Below are 23,632 nucleotides of genomic sequence, written 5' to 3'. Positions count from 1 at the left end.
GGGGTGAGGGAGTGTGCAGTGCAGAGCACAGAGGGTAACAGGACTGCACCCTTGCCATTGAGCCCTCCTCCACGTGCAGAGAGGAAGGGCCTTGCCTGGGCTCCCAGGCCTGTGCTGGTCTCCTGGGTGGTGGGAGGACTGGTGGCTGGTCCACCTGACTCTCCCAGATCTCCCAGGGGCTAAGGGCAGGAGGCAGATGTGGCTCTCACTCCCCCACCCTGGGGCCTCCCCAGCCCTCCCTCATGTCACCCAGCTTTTCCTGGGGCTCCTCTAGTCCCAGCCTGTGAACAGGGGCTACCTCCAGTTTCTCCCAGGTCAAGAAGAGAAGAACAAGTTTAGAAAATAATTTAATAGAAAAACAATGAATTACATTCTTTACACCCAGCCTCCTATAGGGAAAGCAGACAACTCTTGCCCCAAGGAGGCATTTCAGGGCAGAAGGGTTAGAAATCACTAACACCCTCTCTGACTTTTTAGAAAAGAAACCCCTAAATAACTCTAGGTGTATATATTCTTTCCAGATTAAAGTCACTTTGTTCTCCTAAAAGCCCATGTAGGGGGTTGAGGAGATAGTAGCAGTCCCATTGGAGAGATGGGGAGACCCAGGCCCAGAAAGGGGAAGGAGCTTGCCCGGGGTCACACACTGGAGTAGCAGCAGTGTCAGACCTAGAATCAGGTCTCCTGGATCACTGGGTCCCCTGGAGCCTGAAAGGCCAGGCAGCCCCCATGCCTCCCCATCCCAGGCCAGGACCAGCTCTGAGGCCAGTAGGGGCATTCCCCACAGAGGGATGAAGGTGGGAGGAATGACTGAGGACCCCTCCCCTTGTACCCCCCAGGCCAGGGCAAGAACAAGGCATGGGATTTCTCAAATTTGCCTCACCTCTACAAAAGATATTATTTTCATGCATGAAGGATTATCTTAAAATATTGAGAGGGTGGGCAGGGGTCAGCTCCCAGGAAGACTGGTGAGTTCTGTGGGGCTGAGTGCATATAGTGGGATGGGTGCTCCCTGAGGGGTCTTGGAGTGCCCTGCTCCACTGCAAGGAGGGAGGTAAGTTGCAATAAAGGCTCCCAGGAAGGAAAGGGGTGGGCACAGCTGCCTCCTGGCAAGGAGGGGAAAGAGAACAAGTGCCCTGCAGAGGGCTCCCTGATCGTCTCAGAGCAAAAACAGAAATCAACAGGCTCAGGGCTCAGCAACCACCAAATAACAGAAGTCACGTGAAAGAAACACTCTTCTCCCAGAGTCCTCCCCACCCCAGTGCTCCCAGTACACACAGTGGGTAGGGAGTTAAGAGTTTTTCAAGTGGTGCTGGGGATGCTGGGATGTGGGGTGTCCCAGAGTTGCCCATCCAGGAAGCCTGCTCCGCAGGGTGGCAGAGGGCCACAGAATTCTGAGGGTCAGCTGGGGTGAGCGTGCCCCCAATTCCCAGTGACCTGTCCAATCATCCTGCAGCGTCACTGCAGAGTACAAGCTGTGGAGGGGAAAGTGGGGAGCGTCAGTCTCAGGTCTCTGGCAAAAGAGGCAGAATCCAGGGCTGCCCCAGCTCTCACCCCTCCTTGCGGGGAGGGTCAGACCCCAGGGCAGGACTCACAGCTACGAACAGACTCCGACAGCCCCTCTTTGTCCAGGGTCTCAGCTTCCCAATGAGACTCCCTCATCTGCGGAACATAAAGGGCAGAGACAGTGATGGAGAGGCCTTCAGACAGAGACGAGAGGAAGACATACACAGTGGGGAGCAGGGGACAGACGGCCACAGGCAGAGAGGAACAGAACACATACAGCTTCATCCCAGTGTGGGCCCCCATGTGCCCACCTTGACCTGCTCCTTCAGGTATTCAGCTCGAGCCATGAGATTCTGAACCTGACAAGGGAAGACATGCCCATGGACGTGGGGCGAGGAGAGGCCTCCAAATGGAGCTCCTCCTCACTCCCGATGCTCTCCAGAACCCTCTGCCTCATTAGAACAACTTGCCGCTGAGTTCTTATCTGCTCCTTCCTCCAGGAAGCCTCCCGATTGCTGCTGAGTTCCCAGATCCTGCCTGTCCCCTTGCCCTGACCTGAGCACCCAAGCCCTGACAGAGTGCGAGGGGCCACCAACTTAGCAAGTCTGTGTGGTCTAACTCCCAGACTTGGAGCACCCTGAGGGAACCCAAGGAGGTCCCCACAAATGGGAGCGGGGCAAACGGGGAAGAGGAAGCCCCCCAAGCCTCCCGACCCCAGTGGGCACCTCAGTGTGAAGCAGCTCCCGCCTCCGGCCTGGGGGCTCCGCTGCAGAGAGAGGGAGGGCACGTGGTGAGGGCAGGGCAGCCAGAGGCTTAGGGGTGTACGGTGATGGGGCCTCACCTGCCAGCAGTAGAAGCAGCTCCCCCAGGCCGTGCTGGTACAGGGCCAGAGCATCCTGCTCCCCGCCAGCCTCATCCTCCTGCAGCCACAGAGACACCAGGTCATTTAGGGGCATGACTTGGATTCCTCCCTGCCCTGCCCAGACCCCTCCCCCTGGATACAAACCTTAGCCACGGCAGCTGAAGCCACTTCCAGGGCAGCTAGGAGGCGCGGCTTGTCCCGGGCCATCTCTGGGACGAGGCGCAAAGGCTCAGGGTGAGGGGAGCAGCCTGCTTTCTCATCTCAGGATGCCGACCCCAACCTGCCTCCCCCTCAGGCTGGAGGGAAGTTGCTGGGAACTGGTGGTCAGCCAGGATTGGGGCCTACCTCTGAGCAGGTCTCGGGCAGAGGTCCCCTGCCTCAACAGGGCCCGATTGGAGGAGGAGACGATGGCCTTGAGCTCCTCAGCCCGGGACACGTACTGTCCCACCTGCAGGAGGACAAGGGGCCGAGGAAGGGCTCTCTCACCTTGCCTGCCTCACCAGCACCCACCTCCAGGTTCTCCCTCAGGGACCGCCCCAAACTGTAATGTCAGAGGTCAACTGAGGCTGGCCTGACCCCCTTCCCAGGGAGAGAGGTTCCTCTAAGAGCCAATCCCCAGAGGCCCTGGGATCCCTCACCCATTTCCTCAGGGGACTCTCATTCACCTTTGCCTTAATTGCCTCCTTCCGCTGGGTGTCCACTTCATCTGCAGAAAGTGCGGGTTTATACGAGGAGTCTAGAGCAAGGAGACGGCTGCCCCACACCAGACCCTCTGGAATCCCCCAGAGCACTAAGTTCCAGATTTACCCTCTGCCTTGTCTCCCACAAAATTCTGGAAGGGGAGCTGCTTCTGGAATCCAGCCACTGCAGCTATGGCTGACCCCACCCCTGCTGCACCCGGCCTGGCACTCACAGTGCAGGGCAGGCACGAAGAAGTCCAGAGCCTTGCAGTAGAGAGATAAAGCGGCCGCGGCGTCCCCCTCCTGGTCCTTCTTCACAGCCTGCACCACCAAGGCGGTCTGGGGGACAGACAAATGAGAAGTCATGCCCACCCCCCATACTCACCACAAGGGGCGATGCCCTGAGCCCACCCTCTGCCTCCTGCTGGGCAAATCACCTGGTCACCACTGAAAGGGGTAGATGAAACCCCCAACCTGCCCTCGGCCCACCCATCTCCATTGGTTGCTCACTGCTTGTGCCAGGCTCTCCCCACTCGGCATGTGCTCCAGGTCCACCCAAGGGTGGGCAAAGAAGTCCTGGAAGGAGATGCGGCGGCTGGGGTCCCGCTCCAGAAGCCGCTGCAGCAGGTCCCGGCAGTCCTGGGAGAGGGCAGGACGCAGGGGGAGCTGCGGGGGTGGGGGAGGTACAGATCACACTGGGCTCCGGCACCTCGGCCCCCAGCCCCAGGCGCCGGTCAGGACCACCCTGTCCTGGGACGCCCCAGAGATACACATTAGGCAGATAAAGTGAGACCAGGAAGAACAGTGATGGGTCAAAGTGTCACAGCCAGTGAGAGCCAAGCCTCCTCCCCCAGGCTCCTGTCCACGCCCTCACTGGAACCCGTAGCTGTCATGGAACCCTGTTTCCAGATCCTTTTCCCCTCTCTGGAATATGTTTCGGGGAAGGCTGGGCCTAGGTCTGCTTTGGCCTTCTCCCCATGGAGGGCCTGCAGCGGGCTTTGCTCCCTGTTGTGGCTGATCTGAGTCCCTGGAACTGAATGGAGCCGACTTCCAGGCTAGGGTGTGTCCCAGCTCCACGAAGGTGGCCTGGAGACCACACCCCAGTCTGTGCAGGTGGCAGTGAGGTCTCCTACCTCAGGGCCCTGACTCTCTCCGCCCCACAGCAGGTGCCGAGGCCCTGCTAGACCTACCTCAATAACCCGGTTGCTCCGGATCTTCTCTTCCAGCTCCGAGAACGACCTGGAGGCAAAGGGGGGCTGCCCGAAGAGGGCTTCTGTGGAAGGGAGGCAGAGGGGAGGCTGGCAGGGGATAGGGTCAAGCCTGGCCTGGCCCACTCCTGGGGAGCAGCCCCAGACCAGGAGAGTCAGCGTTCTCATTAAAACGCTTCAGGAGTGGCCCAGAGAGGCCTTGCAGTGCAGGCCTCCAGGTGGGGGCAGGGGACAGCGCTCTCACCATACAGGATGACCCCCACGGACCAGAGGTCCACACGGGCATCGTACTGCCGCTGACACACCATCTCGGGAGCCATGTAGAGGGGAGAGCCACGGAGCACATGCTTCTCATCCCAGGGGGACATGTGCTGTGCAAAGCCAAAGTCTGCAGGCAAGAGGCCAGGCAGCAGGGCTCAGATTCCAGCTGCTTCTGCTCCTGGCCTTTACAGCCTCACCCTGGGCTCCAGTGCAGTTTCAGGTTAATGGGCCTCTCTGGCCTCCAGTTTCAGGTTAAGGGGCCTCTCTGGCCTCCAGTTTCAAGTCAGTTCTCCTCCAAATTTTATCAGGGGCCACAACCACTGCTTTCCCACCTCACACTCTCCAACACTGCCACCACAGATTGAGTCATACTTTGAGCCCCAATCTTGGTGACAGATAAAGTACTAACCCTGGTCACACTCTGAAGCCTGACTCTGGTCACACACTGAGCCCTGAGCCTGCCCATGACACTGCTGGAGTCGAGCCTGGGTAGCCTGAGAAAGGCACTACCTTTTGGTGATGGGGCCCATCCCTGGACCTCCCCAGTCTGTCACTGTTTGATGACTCAGTAGAGGGCTCCATGAGAGCCACCCTCCAAACCTCCATGCCTTTTGTTCCAGACTCATACCTGCCAACTTAAGGTGGGGCTTCTCCAAGGAGCTCAGCAGAATGTTCTGTGGCTTCAGGTCCAGGTGAGAGATGTTCCGTTCATGCAGGAACTGCAGGGCACTAGCTGGGGAGTAGGACCCATGCAGAGAGACAGGTCAGAGAAGCCCATCTCCCACACCCTCTCACCTCCCCAGCCTTATATCTGCCCCTTCAAGCCTGCACAACCCCAGTTCTGACCTGACTGGTCTACCAAATGCTTTACATACAAGCACCAGGCTCCCCCTTCTGCTAAGAATTTTCCCCACCCCCACCTCAAGTGACCTCCTTTCCTCCCTTGTACCCCTTCACAAGTCTCCCATCCTCCTAGAAGCTTCCCTAGATGCCCCAGCCCTTTAGGTCCTTGCTCTCTTCCTTAGCAAAGCACTTGGGTCTTTGGTATGTTCTATAAGGTCTTTGCATTACATTCCACGTGTGGAAGCCTGCACTCCCCACAGATCGGGGCTCCTCCCCGTCTCCCTCACAGCATCCTTAAGCCAGGGATGGGCACATAGCAAGGATGGGCCCTAAAAATCCAAGCTGGGCTGGGAGACGACTGCTAAGAGTGTCAGAGCACTAAGCCTGGGGCAGGGGTAGTGTGAGAGGGCAGAGATCATGGGAAGGGGTGTCAGGCTGGGGTCAGAGGCTTTTACCCAACTGCTGCATGAAGACCCGAGCCACCTTCTCAGGCAGAATCCTGCGGGTATGGATGAAGCGAGACAGGTCACCTCCTGCACAGAATTCCATGATGAGGTAGATGTTGTCACTGTCCCACTGTGGTTAAAGGCAGAGAGGAGGCTTGAGGAGAGTGTCTCTTCTCCAGCCCCCTTTAGGGGTGGCCCCATCCCAGGCCCACACCTGGAAGTCTTTCAGCTGTACGATGTGGCGGTGTCGAATGCCCTTGAGGATCTCAATCTCTGTCAGGAGGTTTTCCACAGATGCCTTGTTCAGACTCTTCTTGGACACGCACTTTATGGCTACCACCTCACGAGTATCCTTCTGTGGGGAAAGGAGATTTGACGGCTCTGCCTTGAGGGTACCAGGGACTATGTGTGGCCAGAAGGGCTCTGGTTCCCTCTGCCCCTCTCCCCCTCACAGGGCCTACCCACTCACACTAGCATCCAGGCTTCCCAGCTGCCCCTTCTCAGGCCAATGAGGCACCCGGATTCTGGAATCCCGGCTTCCCCACCAGCCTGGTGTTCTCTGCTCCACAATCCCTTTCATTGTATTCTAGAGTGCCCCTGCTAAAGCATGTTATTCACTGTTCTAAACTGCCCACTCTGCTTCCTAAGTGGGTCCAGCCTTCTAGAACCCTGCCCCATACTCCTCCCAGACCATAGGTATCCTCCCTGTTTCGAGCCTGTTCTTCAGCCACTGACACCGAGGCTCCATCGAGGTCTCCACCTGTCTCTTCACACAACAGGGGTGTGTGTATGTGTGTTTGTTTTGAAGACCTATTGGTGGCGGTCACCACCCACCTCCTCCACGGAAGGTCGGCCTGGGACAGGGCAGGCCGTGGGCCGCTAACGGCTCTCACACCCTCTCTAACCCTTTCTAGTTTCCCGGCCCGGCACCCGCCTGGGCTTGCTCAGGGTCTGGCGGGCACCGGGGCCAGGCCCTCAAAAGTTCTCGTGCCCCCGATTCCTGCCTCGCACAGAAGCCCCGGGGCGCCCCGCACCCACCTTGGCGTAGGCCTTGTACACCGTGGCGTACGTGCCACTGCCCAGGCGCTCGGTGAGAATGAAACCGTCCAGCCGCGGAGGGCCCCAGCCAGGGCCAGCCATCCCCACCGCCGCGCGCCCGCTGCCGGGCGCTTCCTGATTTCCGGCGCCGGGTTCCGGCCAGGAGCCCAGAACGGACAGCGCGCGGCTGTAGGACAGAACTCCACGCTGCCCCCAGCGGAGCCCGCCGAAAGTGCAGCGCGGCGGGCGGGGCGGGGCGCCGGCTCCCCACCGCCCCCGAGCCCCGCCCCCTCCAGGGGCTCCAGTGGCTGCTCCTGGGCGCCTCCACCGCCTCCACCCGCATTGGAAATCACATGACCCGCCAGTACCCGCAAGATCCGTTTGGGGATACTGAGGAGCTCGCGGGCCTAACAGGAGTTAGTGGAGGCCAGCTGACGAGGTCACCTAGGGAATCCCATCCAGGCTCAGACAGCATCCTAGAGATCGCCCACGTGAAGGGGCGATAAGAGAGAAGCCCGGCTGAGCAGGTGTGTAAGACGGGGAGGGGGGGTTCAAAGAGGTCCCCCGCCCCCAAGACCAGCAGCTCTGAAAGTGGAAGTACTGGGACGAGAAAGTACCATGGAAGACAACAAGCAATCTCAGTACGGGGCCAGCCAGGGAGTAGAGCAGCCAGACGCAGAGTCTTCACTGTCTCCTCTCGCCTATGGCTGGCGTGCCTCAGCCCCTACCCTATGGGCCACTCCCATCCTCCCAAGTCCAGCAGACATGAGGACCAGTATTGTCTGAAAATGTCTTGTTTTTATTTAAGGACAAAATTGAGACATAACATATACATTTATACACGGAGAAAAAAATACCAGAAAGGAGTTTACAAAACCTTGGTCACTGCCATTATCATTCAGTGGCTCTGGGGCTGTGTAAGCTGGCAGCTTGAGGGCTGTCTCTGGGTAGCAGGTTGGCCAGCTTTTTGAGAAGTCCCCTCAGTCCACCCACCGACTCCTACCACCTCTGGAGGACAGGGTACAGGTTTTAACCGTGAACTCCTAAGCACCCATCACAGTGACACACCTCCTTGGGAATCCCCAGGACTAGTGGAAGGTGACCTATACTTTACTTGGGAGTATGGGAGAACCCTAGAGGATTAGTCTGGAACCCTCAGAAAGGTGGCCTGAAGGATGCAGTTCTGAACTGATTCCCCCTGCCCTCCCTCTGAGTCATACAAGCTAGATATTGCTGATGGTGGGGGGCAGGGGTGGGGGAGGGCAGAATCTGAGGCCAAGGGAAAGGGCAGCTACCTCTCCGGAAGAGAAGAAATCAAACCAGGACCAAATAAACCACAAGCAAACAGTCAAACCCACCTTCCTAGAAGACAGCCAAAGGCTGGCCAAGACAACTTTGGGTCGGCGTCCTCTATCCCTCTCCATCCGCAAATCCCTACCAACCCCATTGCACGTTCAGTAAGTCTAAAGAGGGAAGGGCCCCAGAGGGCACACTGGGAGGGTGCAGGGGGCCTAAAGGGCTATGAAACTGTTTGTGAGAAACATGAGGCAGGAAAAGAGGCTGGGGCAACCAGGTTAGAGGCTCTGGAAGCCCGGAGACCACTCCAGTGATCTGAGGAACAGAGTTCAGACTGCAGCTCATCTAAAGGGGAGCCCTTAGGAGGCTACCCCAGCCTGGGCAGGAAAGAAGGGCAGGACTGTGGGAGCCACAGGCTGGGTCTGTGACACCAGACTCAGGCCAGGCCTGTTGGGGAAAGAGTGGAATCTCAGGACTCCAGCAGAAATAAAACTCCAGCTGGGGTGGGCCCAGGGCTGCCAGTGACCCCAAGTGTTTACACGTGTGTATGTGTGTGAGTACATGTGTGTGTATGTGTGTAGGGAGAAGAGAACTTTGGGTCCTGCTGCTTCCAGAGAGACCAAAAAATCCTACCAAACCACCACCAGAGAAGGAAAGACAGCTGTTTTTTTTCCTCTTGTGTAAAAAACAGTCCCTGTCCCTCCCGCCACTTTCCTCGGGTGGAAGGGAGAGCTGGTTGCTGAGGAAGGAGGAAGAGCCACGGACAAGACCCTCCCCAGGTCTGTGCTGGGCATAGCCACTGCTTAAGGCACCCACGGAAAGTGCAGCTCAGAAGGCAGGTGAGAGAAAAGGCCAGGGCAGAGGAAGAGAGAGTCAGGAGGACTAATTCCCCTGGAAGGCTCCTCGGGCAGCAGATGAGGTGGCGCTGCGGAAGGTCCTGTTACTGAAGATGCCCTGGGAAAACTCCTCTTGGGCCTGCTGGAAGCTGGCCCCCGTCCGGCGGTACAGGGAGTGCACCTGCGGAAAGAGGCTGTGGTGAGAAAAGCCCCGCCCTGTGGGCCACCAGGAACCAAGTCATCCAGGTTATATTCCCAAGGGAGCCACCACAAACCCCAGCCTGCCTGACCTCCCACCCAGAACCTTGGAGGAAGCTGCTGGACCTTTGAGGACACAGGAGGCCCAACTGCTGTAGTGATGAACACCCCCATGGAGAAGGCAGGAGAGAGGTGCCTGCTTCCTTGGGTTTGCAGCTGGCCCAGCACCCACCACTCACCCGCTTCAGGAGGAAGAGTGAGAGCACGGCACAGAGGGTGAAGAAGCCAGCCACCACCATCATGATGATCGACACAGCCAAGTCTTGCTTCAGTATAGACAGGGCTGCAATCCAACCACTGCAAGGGAGGAAGAGGCCGTAGGGGGTGTAGTGGGATTGGGCCCCAGAGCTCCCCGTGAGGGGCTCTTCTCCAAATGGCCACTGTGTGCTGAACACCGCCCAGGCATCTCCCTGCAGAGGCCATGCCTCTGTGAAGGCCATCAGGCCCCACACTGCCCATTGGGAATCTTTGGGCCATGTGAGGTCTGGAAGGGAGGATGTGGCTGCTGCCTTCACAGTCAGGAATAGCCCTGGGTAGAGCCTTTTCCTGCTGCTCTGGGGGTTAGGGGGGACATGGAAAGCCTGGCTACTCACTCCTGAGGGCCCCCTCTCTGGGAAGGAGGACCACTGGCCAACCCACTACATTCATCCTCTCACCTCAGCTCCTCCCACTGCAGCCCAGGGACAGCCCCTCTGCCTCCAGCCAGTCATGTCTCCTTCCTGAGCCCCAGTGTCCTCATCTATAAAGGGGATGTCCTCACATTTTCTGATTTTAAAACTTACTACAAAGCTATAGCTATCAAAACAGTACGGTACTGGCATCAGGACAGATGTATAGATCAATGGAATAGAATTGAGAGCCCAGAAACAAACCTATATATTATCGTCAACTGATTTTTTTTGGCCATGTGGCATGTGGGATCTTAGTTCCCCGGAAGCGTGGAGTCCCAACCACTGGACCGCCAGGGAAATCCCAATCGTCAACTGACTTTTGACAAGTGTGCCAAGACCACTGAATGGGGAAAGAATGGCCTCTTCAACAAATGGTGCAGGGACAACTGGATATCCACATGCAAAACAATGACGGGGGACCCTACTTTGACCACATACAAAAATTAACTCAAACCTAATAATAACTAAAACTACTGGATTTCATCAAAATTTAAAATCTTTGTACATCAAAGGATACTATCAAGAGTGAAAAACAACACACAGAAAGGAAAAGAAATTATATCTGATAAGCAGCTACAATGCTGAATATATAAAGAACTCAACAATAGACAACCCAATTACTAAATTAGCAAATGATATGAATAGACATTTCTCCAAAGAAAATATACAAATGGCCAAACAAGCATATAAAAGATGGCCAACATCACAATCATTCAGGAAACAGCAATCAAAACCACAATGAATTACCACACTTCTCGACTGGCTATAATAGAAAAAAGGAAAAAAAAGAGGAAAATAACAAATGCTGATGAGGATATGGAGGGACCGGAACTCTCATACATTGCTATTGGGAACGTGAAATGGTTCAGCCTCTGTGGGAAACAGTTTGGCAGTTCCTCAATAAATTACACACAGAATTACCATATGACCCAGCAATTCCACCCCAGGATACATACCCCAAAGAACTGAAAACAGGTACTCAAAAACCTGTACACAAATGTTCACAGCAGCACTATACACAGCAGCAAAAAGGTGGAAACCCAAGTGTTTATCAAGCGATGAGTGGATAAACAAAATGCAGTATCTCCAAAAACAATGTAATATTATTTAGCCATAAAATGGAATGAAGTAATAACATGAACCTTGAAAACATTATGCTGAGTGAAAGAAGCCAGGCACAAAAAGCCACATGTTGTATGATTCCATTTATATGAGATGTTCAGAATAGGCAAATCCAGAGAGACAGAAAGCAGCTCAGTGGTTGCCAGGGGCTCAGGGAACAAGGGAACGAGGGAATGAGGAGTGATTGCTTAATGGGCATGGAGTTTCCTTATGGGGTGAAGCAAATGTTCTGGAACTAGACAGTGGTGATGTTTGCACAACACTGTGAATGTACTAAATGCCACTGAATTGTACATTTTAAAATGGTTTAAGTGGTAAATAAAATGATAAATTTTATGTTATGTGTATTTTACAATCAATAACAAAAAAGGGAGGGGGGATTATATCCACCCAATCGGGGGGGTTCTGAGGTGAGATGAGAAAGGCACTGGGAGGCTGGAGGCTGCAGAGCTCATCCAGGCAGGGCAGTGAGTGGCTGAGCCAGGACCAGAACTCAAGCCTTCTGGCTCCCAGTCCAGGGTATAAACAGCAGTTATTAATCACAGCTTTTTACCAGGACCTCACTTAGGGTAATGAGTAATGAAACTGGATCACCAGTCAAAGAGAAAAGGGGCCAGATTAGAAACAGCAAGGTGAGAAGGAAGAGGGGTGGGGGGAGGGCAGCGTGCACTTGCTCCGAGTGCGAGCTGAGTCACCCCTCCCCACCACTCTGGACTTGCCAGCTCCACTGGAGGGAGGGGACCAAAATAGTACAGCCCTTCCAGGCTCAGGCTTTCAGCCAAGTGCCAGCCTGACCTTTCTGTAATGTTCCCTGTGCACTGGAGCAGAAAGGAAAACATCAGCCATTGGCTTTTCTTTTTGAGACTAATTCTGAGCTGAAGACTGCAGTAGCCAGGACACTCAAGCCAGCTGTGCTCAAGGAGAGCAGCCAGAAGGAGCCGATTCACAAGGGGCAAGGGCTCCATCTCCTGAGATGACAGGGCCTCTGCAAAAAGTCATAGCTCACAGTTTGCAAAGGCCAGGACACCCATCAGCAGCTGCCCAAACCTCAGGGCTTGTCTGGGGCCTATGAGAGTAGCACCAGCCTCTAGGAGGCCATGGCAGGAGAAAAGGAAGAGGAGGCCATCCCGGGCAGGACACAGCCCTGGTAGCCTAAGGATTCAGGCCAAGTCCACTCACAATGCCCCAGAAAGTGGTGAGCAAGGCAAGACAGTGAGTGTAGGTTACCAGTGAAGAAGTGGATGGGGGCACGAAGGCAGACCCCAGCTGACCCACCGTCCCCTCTCCCTGCCATGGTGGAAGATGGGTCATCTGTGGGGGCTTTCTAGGAGCAGAGAAACAGGGCACAACTCCCTCTGTGCTACCCCAGCTCTCACCTGTCCCCCAAGCTAGGGATGCCGATCAACTGGATGATGTAGATCCCTATTTGACAAAAAAATACAAAGAAGAACACGAAGAAGCTGAAAGAGTTGTCAGACCTGTGGAGAGAGGGGGAAACGAGAAGTCACAAGAGGGTTTGGGGCTCATTCCTCAGCCTTCCTCACTTGCTATGACACCTTCCTCGCTAGGAGCCAGGAGGTAGGATGCTAGTAGAAAGAGCTCCAGCGGGCCAGCCACACTGTCCATAAGGACACAGGCACTCACCACCATAATCAAAAAGGGCTTGCCTTCCACTGCCTTCCAATTTAAGGGGTCAGTGCTTGACTGCTTCCTCAAAGAACTAATAAAGTTGCTCACTCCAAGGACAATGTAAACAGCCTAACAGTCCATTTCCTGGAGTACTTATTTGCATTATAACAGGGAAGAAAATCTAAGCCTGTTATAAAGATGATAAATCTTTTATAATAGAACTGTAGTTCTGGGCAGAAGAAAAGGTATTTGGGGAGTAGGGAATATCAGACAAAACTGGTGTTTTGAGTACTTCCATCTCGGTGTCCTGGAGGGCAAGAATGCAGTGAGTGCATATTCAGTGAGTGCAACCCTGCTGAGTGCATGGGAGGGTTCAGCCACTTGCCCCGCCCCCTCTTCCAGGGGCCTGCTGGGCTCTGTCCTGAAAGCATCAACTCTGAGGCACAATTCTAAAGCCCTAGGGGGTTGTGAGGTGTATTCATTCATGTCCACAGAATCGACTCTAGGTCAACCGGTCAAATACTGGCACTCAGCGATGCTCAAGAGTTACTGGGGAGGTGGGGGAGGAGCAGAAATGAGCATGGAGGGGTAAGCCATTGAGAGCTTATCCGACTCTGTCAGACTCTGTCTATCAGAGAAGTCCCACTTCTATCAGAGAAGCACACCCTCTTCCCAGTGACTAAAATCCCACTGAACCAGACAAACTGGGAGCAGGGGGAAGGCAAGTAAGGCTCCTGATTTCCTCTCTAGGTCTCCTGTGTCTAGTCCAAGGACAGGGCCCAGAGCAGACCTCAGGTACAACTGAGGAAAACAGCTTTCCTGTCTGCTCTCACTATGGCTTGAAATGGGAAAGTGAATTTCCCCACCAATCCATTCTGCTCTAAGACTGGGATGGGGCCCCAGGGCTTATGGCCCTTGGCCTGCGACCGGGGATGCCAGCTTCACCCCTTGCCCCAGCCCCACTCACCTAAAAGCCTTGTAGATGGGTCGGTACCAACAAAGGAAGGCACAGGGGGTGAAGATCACAAACCACAAGATCGAGAGGCCAAAGTCTACTCCCTTGGAGGTGTCGACTAAGAACCAGGCCAGGCAGGCAAGCAGGTTCAAAAACAGGGTCACTGAATGCACTGGGAAAGGAGAGGGGAGAGATAGAGAGGCTTGTACCAAGGTGACTGAAGGCTTCCCCAACAAGGCAAACCACCCCCTGCAAAGGAAAAGAAGTCCAGGCTATGAGGGCAGCTGCAGAAATACTAGAGGACCTCAGTCTGTACATCGGCGGGGTTAGTTCCCAAATCCTGGTTTTCTGCGACCTTAAAACCAGGGACCAAACCAAGTTCCTAAAGAGACGATGGAACAGCGTAGGTGTATGAGGAATGGCAGTGGAGGGGCAGATGCAGACCCAAGGGCTGACCCTTGGGGAATGAAGTCTTTCTCTCAGCAACTCTTTCCCCTGGTCCTGCACAGCCCACAATGGAGCTACAGGAAGTCTTTTATCCTCACTCCTAGGAGCTGAGCGGACTGTGGGGAGGGGAGGCCTTCACCTAAGGAGGGTCCTTTAGTGCAGTGAGCTCTGCAGGAACTCAGAAGCCTCCAGCTAGTCCCACTCTACCCGATCCATGGTCTGGAGTGGCCCTTGAGGGGAGGTTCCCAGGACAGGCAGCAGACTGTAGAAGGCCAATTATGTGGGCAGAAGGCACCCCCCAGCCCAGCACTCAGAAAGGCTGGAGCCCGCCAGGGAGGAGCCGCCAGAGCAGAGATAGGGCTCTTGAGTCACAGCCCATTTCACCCTGGAGCTCAAAGGGGCAGGAGCAGGACTCACACATCCAGAGATAGTAGAGCATCTTGCATATCCGCTGGTAGTCGGCAGGGATCTCTGTGGAGAAATCCTGATAGAAGCAGGGCTTGACAGGGCACCACACGGGCAGGGGCGGCCAGTTGTTCTCTCTCACTGTGTGGAAAGAGGTGAGGACGTGAGCCCAGCCTCAGCAGCAGCTTGGCGGAATGCACACACTGGCCTCATTCATGGGTCAAACCAGGGCTCCCAGAGCGGCGCCAGCAGGCGGGGCTCGGGGTCTATGGATACGGAGTGAGATGGGAAAAGGGTGATGGGACACAAATACCCATGAGCTCACGCCAAGATAATGGACCCCAAATGTACTGGGAAACACAGAGCTCAACAGCCTAAGTGATTATTTTCATTAACAACCAGACCATAAGCGCAAAGGGTCCTCATCATGAGTAAGGAATCCTGGGATCAGTGCCCCCACTCTATCTAAGAATTCTAGAGCTGGGAAGGAGTGTAGAAATAATCTATATCCATTAGGACTACATGGCAAGTCTCCTAACCTCCACCTTACTTGGTATTCCCCAAGGCCAATGCCATTCTAAGATGAACAGGAGTTCAGCAAAGCTCCGAGGCTGCCCCAGAACAAGAGGGCTTGGGGAACTCCCTAAGCCAAGCACGGTGGCCTCCCTTACTGTGTAAGTTGGTTACAGTGCTCTGCAGCTCCCGCTCCTTGCGTTCCAGCTCAGCTGCTTTCCTGTCCAGTTCTTCCTGCTGCCGGAGCAGGCTTGCCTGGGCTGCAGAGGCCACAGCCTGGAGGGAACAGAGGAGGTGGCGGGTGGCCAGACACAAGAGACAGTGAGACAGTGTCAGCATGAGTAGAAGTCAGAGGGGCCTTGCCCCCATGCAGGGAGAGCCCAGAGTCCTAGCCCCAGGGTGTCTTGGGTACCTGAGACCACCGTAGAGAGGCCAAGGTGACCTGCCCCCTACCACCTCTATACCACCTCTGGCCCCTTAGCCATTACCAGGTCTCTTCTCTCCCCTTCATCCCTGAGCTTGAGTTAGGGTTAGGGTTATTTCCCATATTGGAGACCAGGCAAAGTTCAGTTAAAGTGATTTCTGGAGTAACGGCAAAGGGAAAAAGACCTCACAAGAAACTAACCTACAACCAGAAACCCAGAGACCCAACCTCACTTGAAGAGTGTGTGTGTGTGTGTGTGTGTGTGTGTGTGTGTGTGAAGGGGAAACAGTGCAAACCTGACATCAGTGCGAGGGGAAGGGAGATACTCGAGCGCAGCCTTGGGTACCCAGAGCCTCGGGGATCTATGTTTAAGCACCACCCCCCGCCCCACCCCCAGGAGCTGCCCAGAGGTCCACCTGAACTGTTACCCAGTATAACCCAGGACAGCCCTTTAGGTTTGGCCCTGCCTCGCCCGGCTTTCATGGCATGAAGAGTCCAAGCTCTCTCCCTCTCCAGGCAGAGCTGGGCCTCTGAGTGAGGCAGCTAGGATACTACACGTGAGGCTGAATACGGCTGGGCTTGGGTCTGGTGTTCCAGCCCAGGGCCCTGCTCCCCCTGTTGGGACCTGGTTCCTCCTGAAGTCTACAGTCCTCTTTAGGGAGCAGGTATCAAACAGGTCATCTCACAGGATGACAAGGCAGGCATACCTGTACATACGTAGCTACGCGCGTGCGCTCTCTCTCCAAAAGGCGTTCTCCAAAGAGCTAAGGCTACCTTCAGGAGGTAAACTTCAGGCAGTGGGGGCGGAAGAATTGACCACCCGAAACCACGTGGAGGGGCTTAGCCTCCTCTCCCAAGTCTGCAACTTCAGCTGACTAGGACCAGGTCCCTACGGCCCACCACCCAGCCGAACAGCAAAGTCACCCCTGCCCCTAAGCCTTGCCTCACCTCCACAGGGTTCTAGGGCCATGGGTGGGGCTCAGGGGCCCAGGCAGGGCAGAACGTTCAGAGCAAGTCCAGTCAGACGGTAGGGGCAGCCTGGGGCCCGCTAGAGTCCACAGCCCAGCTTGGGCAGGCTCCAGGGGCCTTGCCCTCACTCTTGCTCATCTATACTTTGCCTACCTTCGGAAGGTTTCGCATGTGGCTGTCTTTGAGAATACTATCTCCTCCTAGTAGCATCTGCCTCTCTGAGAGCTCGCTCACTGCCAGGAATCTGGTAGGCAGGAACTTGCTGGCCTGTCTAAGCAGGAGCTGCAACATACAACTCCACTGTGGGCCATACTCACCGGGGGCAGTGAGGAGCGTGGGGTAGGGCAGTGAGGCATGGAGGGGAGTGTCGGGCACAAAGCAGAAAGATTCACAGTATTTGGTGAAGGGACAAAGGAAAACAGGAAGGTGGGCAGGAATAAATGAGGTTAAAAAAAAAAAAGAAGGAGGAGAGAGAGAGAGGGAGGGAGGGAGAGGAGAGATTCTGGGCCCTGTGTAAGAGAGAACAAACCGAAGGCCCAAGGAGGGTGTGGAACAGCACAACAGGATCAAATGCTCTCTCTGACACCAAGGACCCTGGCCTGGTGAGTAGAGCTTATTTTGGGTGGTGGAAGTAGGGTGGGGGAGAGGATATTGGGAGATGATATAGGTTGGCAGAGCAGACTCTCCATCTGCAAGTGACCAACTTCCAAGAGATGATCCAAAGGACCCTGAAAGGGAAGCCAGGATGAAAGCCCTCTGCCCACCCCTCAATCTCAGGGCTCAGCTACTGGTCTGGGTGTGCCCCTTTCTGGAAAGGAGCAGTCACAGGGATCCTGTCAACAGTACCTGGGGGGTTGGCTGTGTTGGCTCCACTGAGGGCTGGAGAACTGCCGGCTGCGAGGGCCCAGGGTGCTGTGTGACAGGAACCGTTGTCGCTGCATTTGTCTGCACGGGGCAGATCAGAGGAGGGAGGTGAGTGGGCCTCCACTAGTTGGCCATGTGGGGACAAACCCACAGCAGGGTGAGTGATATGCCCCTGCCTGTGAGGGGCACTCCCTCTGGGCCTTCCCTGGGCCTCCTTCTGCAGCTTCTTGGCCAACGAGCCTCAGGCTCTGGGCGATGTGATGCCTAACCCAGACCCCTGCTGGATCCAGAGCTCCCCAGCATTGCCTGGCCCTGTTCTGGGAGGGGCCCAGATCACGGACCCCAGGGGGAGAATGGATGAGTTCCTCATCCTTACCCCACCCCCCTGAGTTCACATTAGGACTGTCCCTTTGAGGACTGCAGCTATTCTGTCTCTGTCTCTGCCAAGTCTCCTTACCCCAGAGACGCCAGCACCACCCAGAGGACCCAGGGACTCAGAAAGAGGGCATGCTCACCAACCTCGGAGAAGGGGTTGAATTCAGCCAGGCCTCCTTGTGGCGCACTGGTCAGCTGGGTCACAGAGGGATCCTGAGAAAGTGAAAAAGAGCCATTAGACGCTAGGGAAAAGGGAGAACCTTGGTGAGGCAGAGGGAGATCACCATCTCTTGGCCCCTCCCAGGGACACCTGGCTGAAGGCTGCTGATGGCCCTTCCTAGTGCCCTGGAAAGCCTCTCCCGAAGGCTCCTGTGCCCAGCCTCTGCCACACCACAGCTGCAATCGCTTTTCCCTTTCTGGAAAAGAAGCGGTTCAGCCCAGATGACTTCCCGGAAGAGACCCAGAGCAAGGTCTACACTCTGAGGCATGGGAATACACACCACACAAGTTCCTATTAGTGCCCTTTAGAAATTCAAAACGGTTAGGGAATTCCCTGGCACTCCAGTGGTTGGGACTTGGCGCTTTCACTGCCGGGGCCCGGGTTCAAGCCAGTGAACTAAGATCGGGGAACTAAGATCCCACAAGCCACGCAGCACAGCCAAAAAAAAACAACAACAAAGAAAACAAAGAAATTTAAAATGGTTTATAGTATTAACCTCCAGGGAGGGTTTGTTTTTTTTTTTTGGAGGGGAAGCAGGTGGGGGAGGCGGGTAAATGAGGTGGTGTGGATGGATATGTACTTTTCACTTTCTAACCTCTCTGTACTGTCTTATTTATTATTTTACAGAAAACATTTATTCCTCTTATTTTTTAAAGGACAGTTTAAGATTCTGGAACAAAAACATGCTGCTGGCTGCCAGTGCTAGTTTTATTAAATCATGCACACTTGCTAGGAATACAGATATGAAGGACTCAGATGAAAAGCCAAGAAATTGTTTTGGGTTTTTTTTTTCCAGATTCTTTTCAGAAAATGCAAAAATGTCCTCAGAACACAGCCTTTTCCCGAGTTTTCAATCTTCCCTTTCCCATCTGATCTCTGCCGAGGCCAACCCTTCATGCTGAGGGCCTCACACAGGGATCTCCGCCACCCTCTCCACCAGAGCAGCTTCCGTGCTGGCCTGAGGCCGGGCTGTCTTCATCCTGCCCCTCACCCAACAGAGCTCCTGTACACTCCCTCCCCTTCCCCATACAAAATAGCATGGGGCTCAGGTCCAGCTGGACAGAGATGCCTCTGAGGGAAACAGCTGCCACCAGACTCTGCCAAGGTCCCCATTATAAGGCCTCACCTAGGCTTCCCTGTCTGTACACCTCACCCCTAGTCCCTCACTACTGGTCCGGATGCTCCTGTCCTTCATGCCCAGCTTCCCCTCCAGCAGGAAGCCTCCATAGATTGGATTCTTAAACACGTTAACAACAGACCCTCAGAGAACCACCCCTCAATTTTTAGATGTGGAAACGGATATTCGCCACAGTGCAGTACTTGTCCTAGGTCTCAAAATGGGAGCTGGCTCGCTATTCTGAACATTTATAGAGCCACGGGTCAGCACCGAACATACCTTTTTCACACACACTAACTTCCTACCAAGGCCGTCAGCTCCTAGAAGGTGAGCCTGTGTCTGCAGGGTCCCAGGGCCTAGCCCAGCCCCAACTCACTTCCCGTCTCTGGATGGTCCTTGTCCTCTGCACCTCACCCAGTCTCCTCTGCAAAGAGGCAGTGTGGCTGTGTCCTTTCTGCTGGACACCATCCCTGCCTGGTGGCTCCTGCAACTTGGACAAAGTGACAAGGTGAGGCTTGAGAGGCCACCTGAAGTTGGCGAACTGGCCTTGAGGTTGTTGGCTGAACATCTAGCAGATTTATCCCAGAATTACTGAGCTGCCTTCCTGCATGAAAGATCTGGGGCTCAGTATCTGTTCCCCTTTCAGACTCTACAGACATCAAGCCACAGCAGAGAAAGTGAGCTGCAGTCACTGAAATTAGATCCACTGTCCAAGGAACTTGAGTCTGTCACTACAGGACAAGGACAGCAGGGCAGCTCCAGCAGCAGTTTCAGGAGCCAGCGCACATGCCTGGCTGTGATACACATGTTTAGTAGGCAGCCTCCAGAGCCATGAAGAGACATCATTTCCTTTACCAAGGTCAGCCAGAAGAGGATTCTGGGAGGCAGGGGGACTGACTACCCTATCCATAGTGACCCCTCCTCCTTTCTCTAAAATCTTAAAAAAATCGGCCCTGGACCCTCACCAGGCTCACCACAAACAAATCCTGTCTACTCTAGCAGGCTATAAACTCTGTAACCAGGTGTTTCTGGATCTAGTTCGTATTTCTGGCTCCCCAGTGCTTGGTGAAGAGAGCCTGATGCAAGCAGAAGCTCAGGTAATGTTTGAGAATAAGTGCTAGATGCTGCAGGCCCTCCTCTGCTTTCTCCAGGAGCTACTGCCCAAATGCTAGGGCACACAGAAGGGGAGGGCCACTTGCATCACAGCAGCAGCCCTGAGGCCCAGAGGCACCTTGCCTGGGAAAAGGAGCCTGGAACACTCTGGGAGACACGGGTACTTTCCACCTGAGGAGACCTAGGCTCTTTCTGAAAGATGTATATGGCTTCAAGAGAGGCTGAGGCCTGGTGAGAGAAGGAGGGAAGAAGAGGGACAGACAAGGGAGCAGACATTTACTGAGTGTCTACCATGTGCCAGGCTCATCACACAGCGATGCTACTGTGGAATTCTAGTCATCCCAGAACTGGCCACTGTGTCAAGCCACCAGAAAAGAAGCTTCTACCAGGTTCTTTTTCAACCTGGTTCCTCGACAGAATTAAGCCCCACTGCCCCAAGGCATCCACTGTCTGCAGTGACTTGACTTCTCTCCTGCACATCTAGAACAGTCCTGGTTATGTTCCATCCTTGGGAGAATGGAGAAAACACTAGCTGCACTCAGCTTCTGTGTTCCACAGCTCAGCTGAGCAGCACTGGCTGAGAAAAGCTACAACGCACCTCCTCATTCAACCTCACAACCATCCTGTTGTGAGGGGAAGTTCCCAGCTCAGAGAGGGGAAGTAGCTCATCCAAGACCTCAGGGACTGTAGTGGCTGAGCCAGATTTTGTTTTTGTTAGTTAGTTAGTTAGTTATGGTCGCGTTGGGGCTTTCTCTAGTTGCGGCGAGCAGGGGCTACTCTTTGTTGTGGCGCACAGGCTTCTCATTGCAGTGGCTTCTCTTGTTGTGGAGCACGGGCTCTAGGGTGCGCGATTCAGTAGTTGTGACTCAAGGGCTCTAGAGCGCAGGCTCAGTAGTTGTGGCACACAGGCTTAGTTGCTCCGCGGCATGTGGGATCTTCCCAGACCAGGGCTCGAACCCGTGTCCCCTGAATTGGCAGGCGGATTCTTAACTACTGCGCCACCAGGGAAGTCTCTGAGCCCAATTTTGAATCCAAGTCTGTCTGTCTCCAAAGACACGAGTGGTAAACCTGAGTGGGCAGTGCGTCCCCAAAGCCTGGCTTGGGGGCTGACCAACGGAAGGTGTTCAGTCAACGTGGGGTTGAGGGGTCGAGGGATGCTGACAAGGGCACCGTGAGTGACTGGGACGACTGCTTCTGCTCGGCTCTTTATTCCCAGACTTCAGAGCAGTCTTTCCTGGCGAACACCCCTGGTAGGACACAGGCAGAGAATCTTGCAAGTAAGGACCACACTGACTGGCCTGAATGAGGACCCTCAGATTTTACTCCAAGTCACAAGTAAGAAGTCAACAGCAGCAACCTTCCTTCCCACTCACCCAGCATCAGCTGGCTCACAAATGGGTCAAGTAGTTATTTAAAAGCATGGTGAGAGCTAAGTTTCAACTACAAAGAAGTAACCTGACACTCCCTCAGTGCCCAAAGGACTCAAACTGGTTAATGCCCTTTACTGAATTTATAACAAACAGAAGGCTCCTGATCTCAGTTCTTTTCACTCAGCAAGCAGTCACAAACAGTGTGAGGGACACACCAAGAGGAAAAGGACGCAGCTATTGCCCTTCTGGAGACCAAAGTCTGGTAGCTGAGACACGTGCACACAGCACGGGAGTAAAAACAGGAGGGGAGAGGAGGGGAGGGGAGGGGAGGGGAGAGGAGGCCCAGGCGGGCTTGGAGAAAGGCACAGTTCTAAGAGGAGGGGAGGAAGGGGAGCAAAGGCCCAGTCAGAAAGCTCAGGCCACCACAGCTGCGGGGCAAAGGAACACTCCGTGGAGCTGGGGTGTGAGGGACTGAGAAAAAGACGCAGCACAGCTAGGCTGCAACTCTGCCGGGGAAGGGCCTTGAAAAATACACTTGCTTTCACTAGTTTGGCAACCCCTTTCCATGCATCTCCCAGGTCCTGGCTGTGCTCGAGTTTACTGTGACTCTTCCTTGCTTTCCCACCCTACACTCCACCCAGGCTCCCAATGTGAGATTTATTTCAGGCTCCAAATACATTAAATAAATACCTCATGGACTAAAAGAAACTCGGCCACTTTCTCTGGGAGGCAGAGAGTCACCAATCCTTTGGAACCTCTGTGAAGTCCTATTTGCTTTAGCGACAAGGCTGTGTGTCATAGAACAAGAAGGGGCAGTCATCGCCAGATCGGCTGGCTGGGTCCCAGGCATACAAAGAGCCACAGTTAACCTTGGTACTCTCTGAGCCAGAGCCTGAGAAGCCATCCAAAGGAAACATGAGGAAAATATGTAAAAATCTGTATCTGCAAATGTATTCATTGCACCAGTATTTACAACTGGGGAAAAAAAGCAGAGAATGACTTAAATATCCAGTGACAGCGAGCACAAGTACATTTTGGTGCACATCCCCTCAATGGCCTAAACAGACACTAAAAATCACAGCTATGAACACAGGGCAGCAATAGAGAAAAGGCTTGGTTATATGAATATCAAATGACAATTCTATCAGAAGTACTCATATAGAAAATACATCAAAATAACAATGGTTGTAAAAGACTGGTAGAAATATGGATGATTTACTTTGTTTTACCAATTTTCTATAATGTGATTATGTTATGTTTATGTTAAACACACACGTACACCACGTACACACTTATTTTTAAAAAGAGAGCCTGAGAACCCACCAAATAAGCAACATGCACCTTGGGGGCTCCCTCCCTGCCACAGCAGTGATGTACAGAAGCACCCAAAAAAGTGAGTCTAAGTCCCCGGCCTGGCGTTGAGGCCCTCCCTGACCTGGCACCAGCTCTCCTCTCGGAACAGCCTGTCCTCAATCAAACGGAGCCCCCGCCATCTCCTTCCACCTCGGTCTGTTTACTCCCTACACAAACCATTCCACACCAGCACAGGGCAAGGGCACAAAGAAAAAGCCTTGGTTCCTGCCCCCAAGAAGCAAAGAGCACAGAGAACACAACAGAAGCCAGGGCAAGAAGTGACAGCACGTTATCAGTGCTGAACAAGGTGCGCGCAAGTGCAATAGGCTCGCAGAGGAGGGAGTGAGGAAGCTGTTGGAGACTCAGGGAAGGCTTCACTGAGGTGGCATCTGAACTGGATCTTGAAAGAGGAAAGAAATTTAGCAAGCACTAAAGAGGAAGAGAAGAACAGCATTTGCAAAGACACAGCATCTTTAAAAAGAGCTTGCGTGTGTTCAGGGAGAAGGTTCTGGAGGCAGTGGGGTGAAGTGCGTATATACAGAGAGGAGCACCAGGGACCCAGCCTGCAGAATAGGTCAGGCCGTACTGCAGGAGTTCAGACTTCACCCTGTGGGCAATGTGGACAACTAGAGATTGTGAGCAGTGATCACCTCTGCCAGCAGTGAGGAGAGTGTGATGTGTAGGGAAGGAGGATGGTGGGAAGACTGACTGGGACACAAGAATCCACGTGGGTGATAATAAGGCCTGAACTAAGGGATGACTCTGGAGATAGAGAAGAGGGTACGGGCTCCAGAGACCCTTCTCAGGTAGGTGGTACAGGCTTGGCCACTCCCCGGGATGGTCGAGGTATGGAG

General features: G+C 54.3%; 2 protein-coding genes across 5 annotated transcripts in view; both read right to left on the bottom strand.

Annotated features, from left to right (window-relative positions):
- Positions 1 to 331: 331 nt before the first annotated feature.
- ULK3 (unc-51 like kinase 3) lies at positions 332 to 7,038 on the bottom strand. Of its 3 annotated transcripts, XM_024761830.1 has the most exons (16): positions 6,842 to 6,979; positions 6,018 to 6,158; positions 5,813 to 5,933; positions 5,143 to 5,247; positions 4,498 to 4,641; positions 4,236 to 4,318; positions 3,556 to 3,711; positions 3,279 to 3,384; positions 3,031 to 3,071; positions 2,711 to 2,813; positions 2,510 to 2,574; positions 2,345 to 2,423; positions 2,229 to 2,269; positions 1,815 to 1,862; positions 1,593 to 1,659; positions 332 to 1,472 (listed from the first exon to the last, which is right to left on the bottom strand). In XM_024761830.1, exons 1-16 carry the CDS (start codon positions 6,941 to 6,943, stop codon positions 1,456 to 1,458), a joined length of 1,419 nt encoding a protein of 472 aa, XP_024617598.1. In that variant the 5' UTR covers positions 6,944 to 6,979; the 3' UTR covers positions 332 to 1,455. The 3 variants fall into 3 exon arrangements, with proteins under 3 accessions (XP_024617598.1, XP_024617596.1, XP_024617597.1); XM_024761828.1 differs by having other exon boundaries at positions 341 to 1,472; positions 2,229 to 2,423; positions 6,842 to 7,038; XM_024761829.1 differs by having other exon boundaries at positions 341 to 1,472; positions 2,229 to 2,423; positions 5,818 to 5,890; positions 6,842 to 7,038.
- Positions 7,039 to 7,619: 581 nt separating this feature from the next.
- The window catches only part of SCAMP2 (secretory carrier membrane protein 2), a 21,256-nt gene continuing 5,243 nt past the window's right edge, over positions 7,620 to 23,632 (bottom strand). Inside the window, exons 2-10 of one of the 2 annotated variants that reach the window (XM_024761742.1) lie at positions 17,750 to 17,818; positions 17,213 to 17,311; positions 16,520 to 16,648; positions 15,132 to 15,249; positions 14,473 to 14,601; positions 13,621 to 13,780; positions 12,401 to 12,502; positions 9,411 to 9,528; positions 7,630 to 9,154 (exon numbers count right to left, since the gene is read on the bottom strand). In XM_024761742.1, coding sequence (XP_024617510.1) covers positions 9,020 to 9,154; positions 9,411 to 9,528; positions 12,401 to 12,502; positions 13,621 to 13,780; positions 14,473 to 14,601; positions 15,132 to 15,249; positions 16,520 to 16,648; positions 17,213 to 17,311; positions 17,750 to 17,818 — 1,059 coding nt within the window. In that variant the 3' untranslated portion in view covers positions 7,630 to 9,019. Of the gene's footprint in view, positions 9,155 to 9,410; positions 9,529 to 12,400; positions 12,503 to 13,620; positions 13,781 to 14,472; positions 14,602 to 15,131; positions 15,250 to 16,519; positions 16,649 to 17,212; positions 17,312 to 17,749; positions 17,819 to 23,632 lie in introns of both variants that reach the window. The other variant, XM_024761741.1, reaches the window with a different exon arrangement.

Source organism: Neophocaena asiaeorientalis, unplaced genomic scaffold, assembly GCF_003031525.2.
Source record: "Neophocaena asiaeorientalis asiaeorientalis breed wild unplaced genomic scaffold, Neophocaena_asiaeorientalis_V1.1 scaffold54, whole genome shotgun sequence".
NCBI lineage: Eukaryota > Metazoa > Chordata > Mammalia > Artiodactyla > Phocoenidae > Neophocaena > Neophocaena asiaeorientalis.
This window is presented reverse-complemented; position numbering and strand designations above follow the sequence as displayed.

Bases quoted from the DNA above. Each gene is read 5' to 3' on its own strand.
- ULK3 (XM_024761828.1), bottom strand. From the start codon at position 6,943: ATGGCTGGCCCTGGCTGGGGCCCTCCGCGGCTGGACGGTTTCATTCTC. The intron at 6,159-6,841 runs GTGGGTGCGGGG...CTTTCCCCACAG, and splicing joins TGTACAAGGCCTACGCCAAG to AAGGATACTCGTGAGGTGGT. The intron at 1,660-1,814 runs GTGGGCACATGG...TATGTTCCGCAG, and splicing joins ACCTGAAGGAGCAGGTCAAG to ATGAGGGAGTCTCATTGGGA.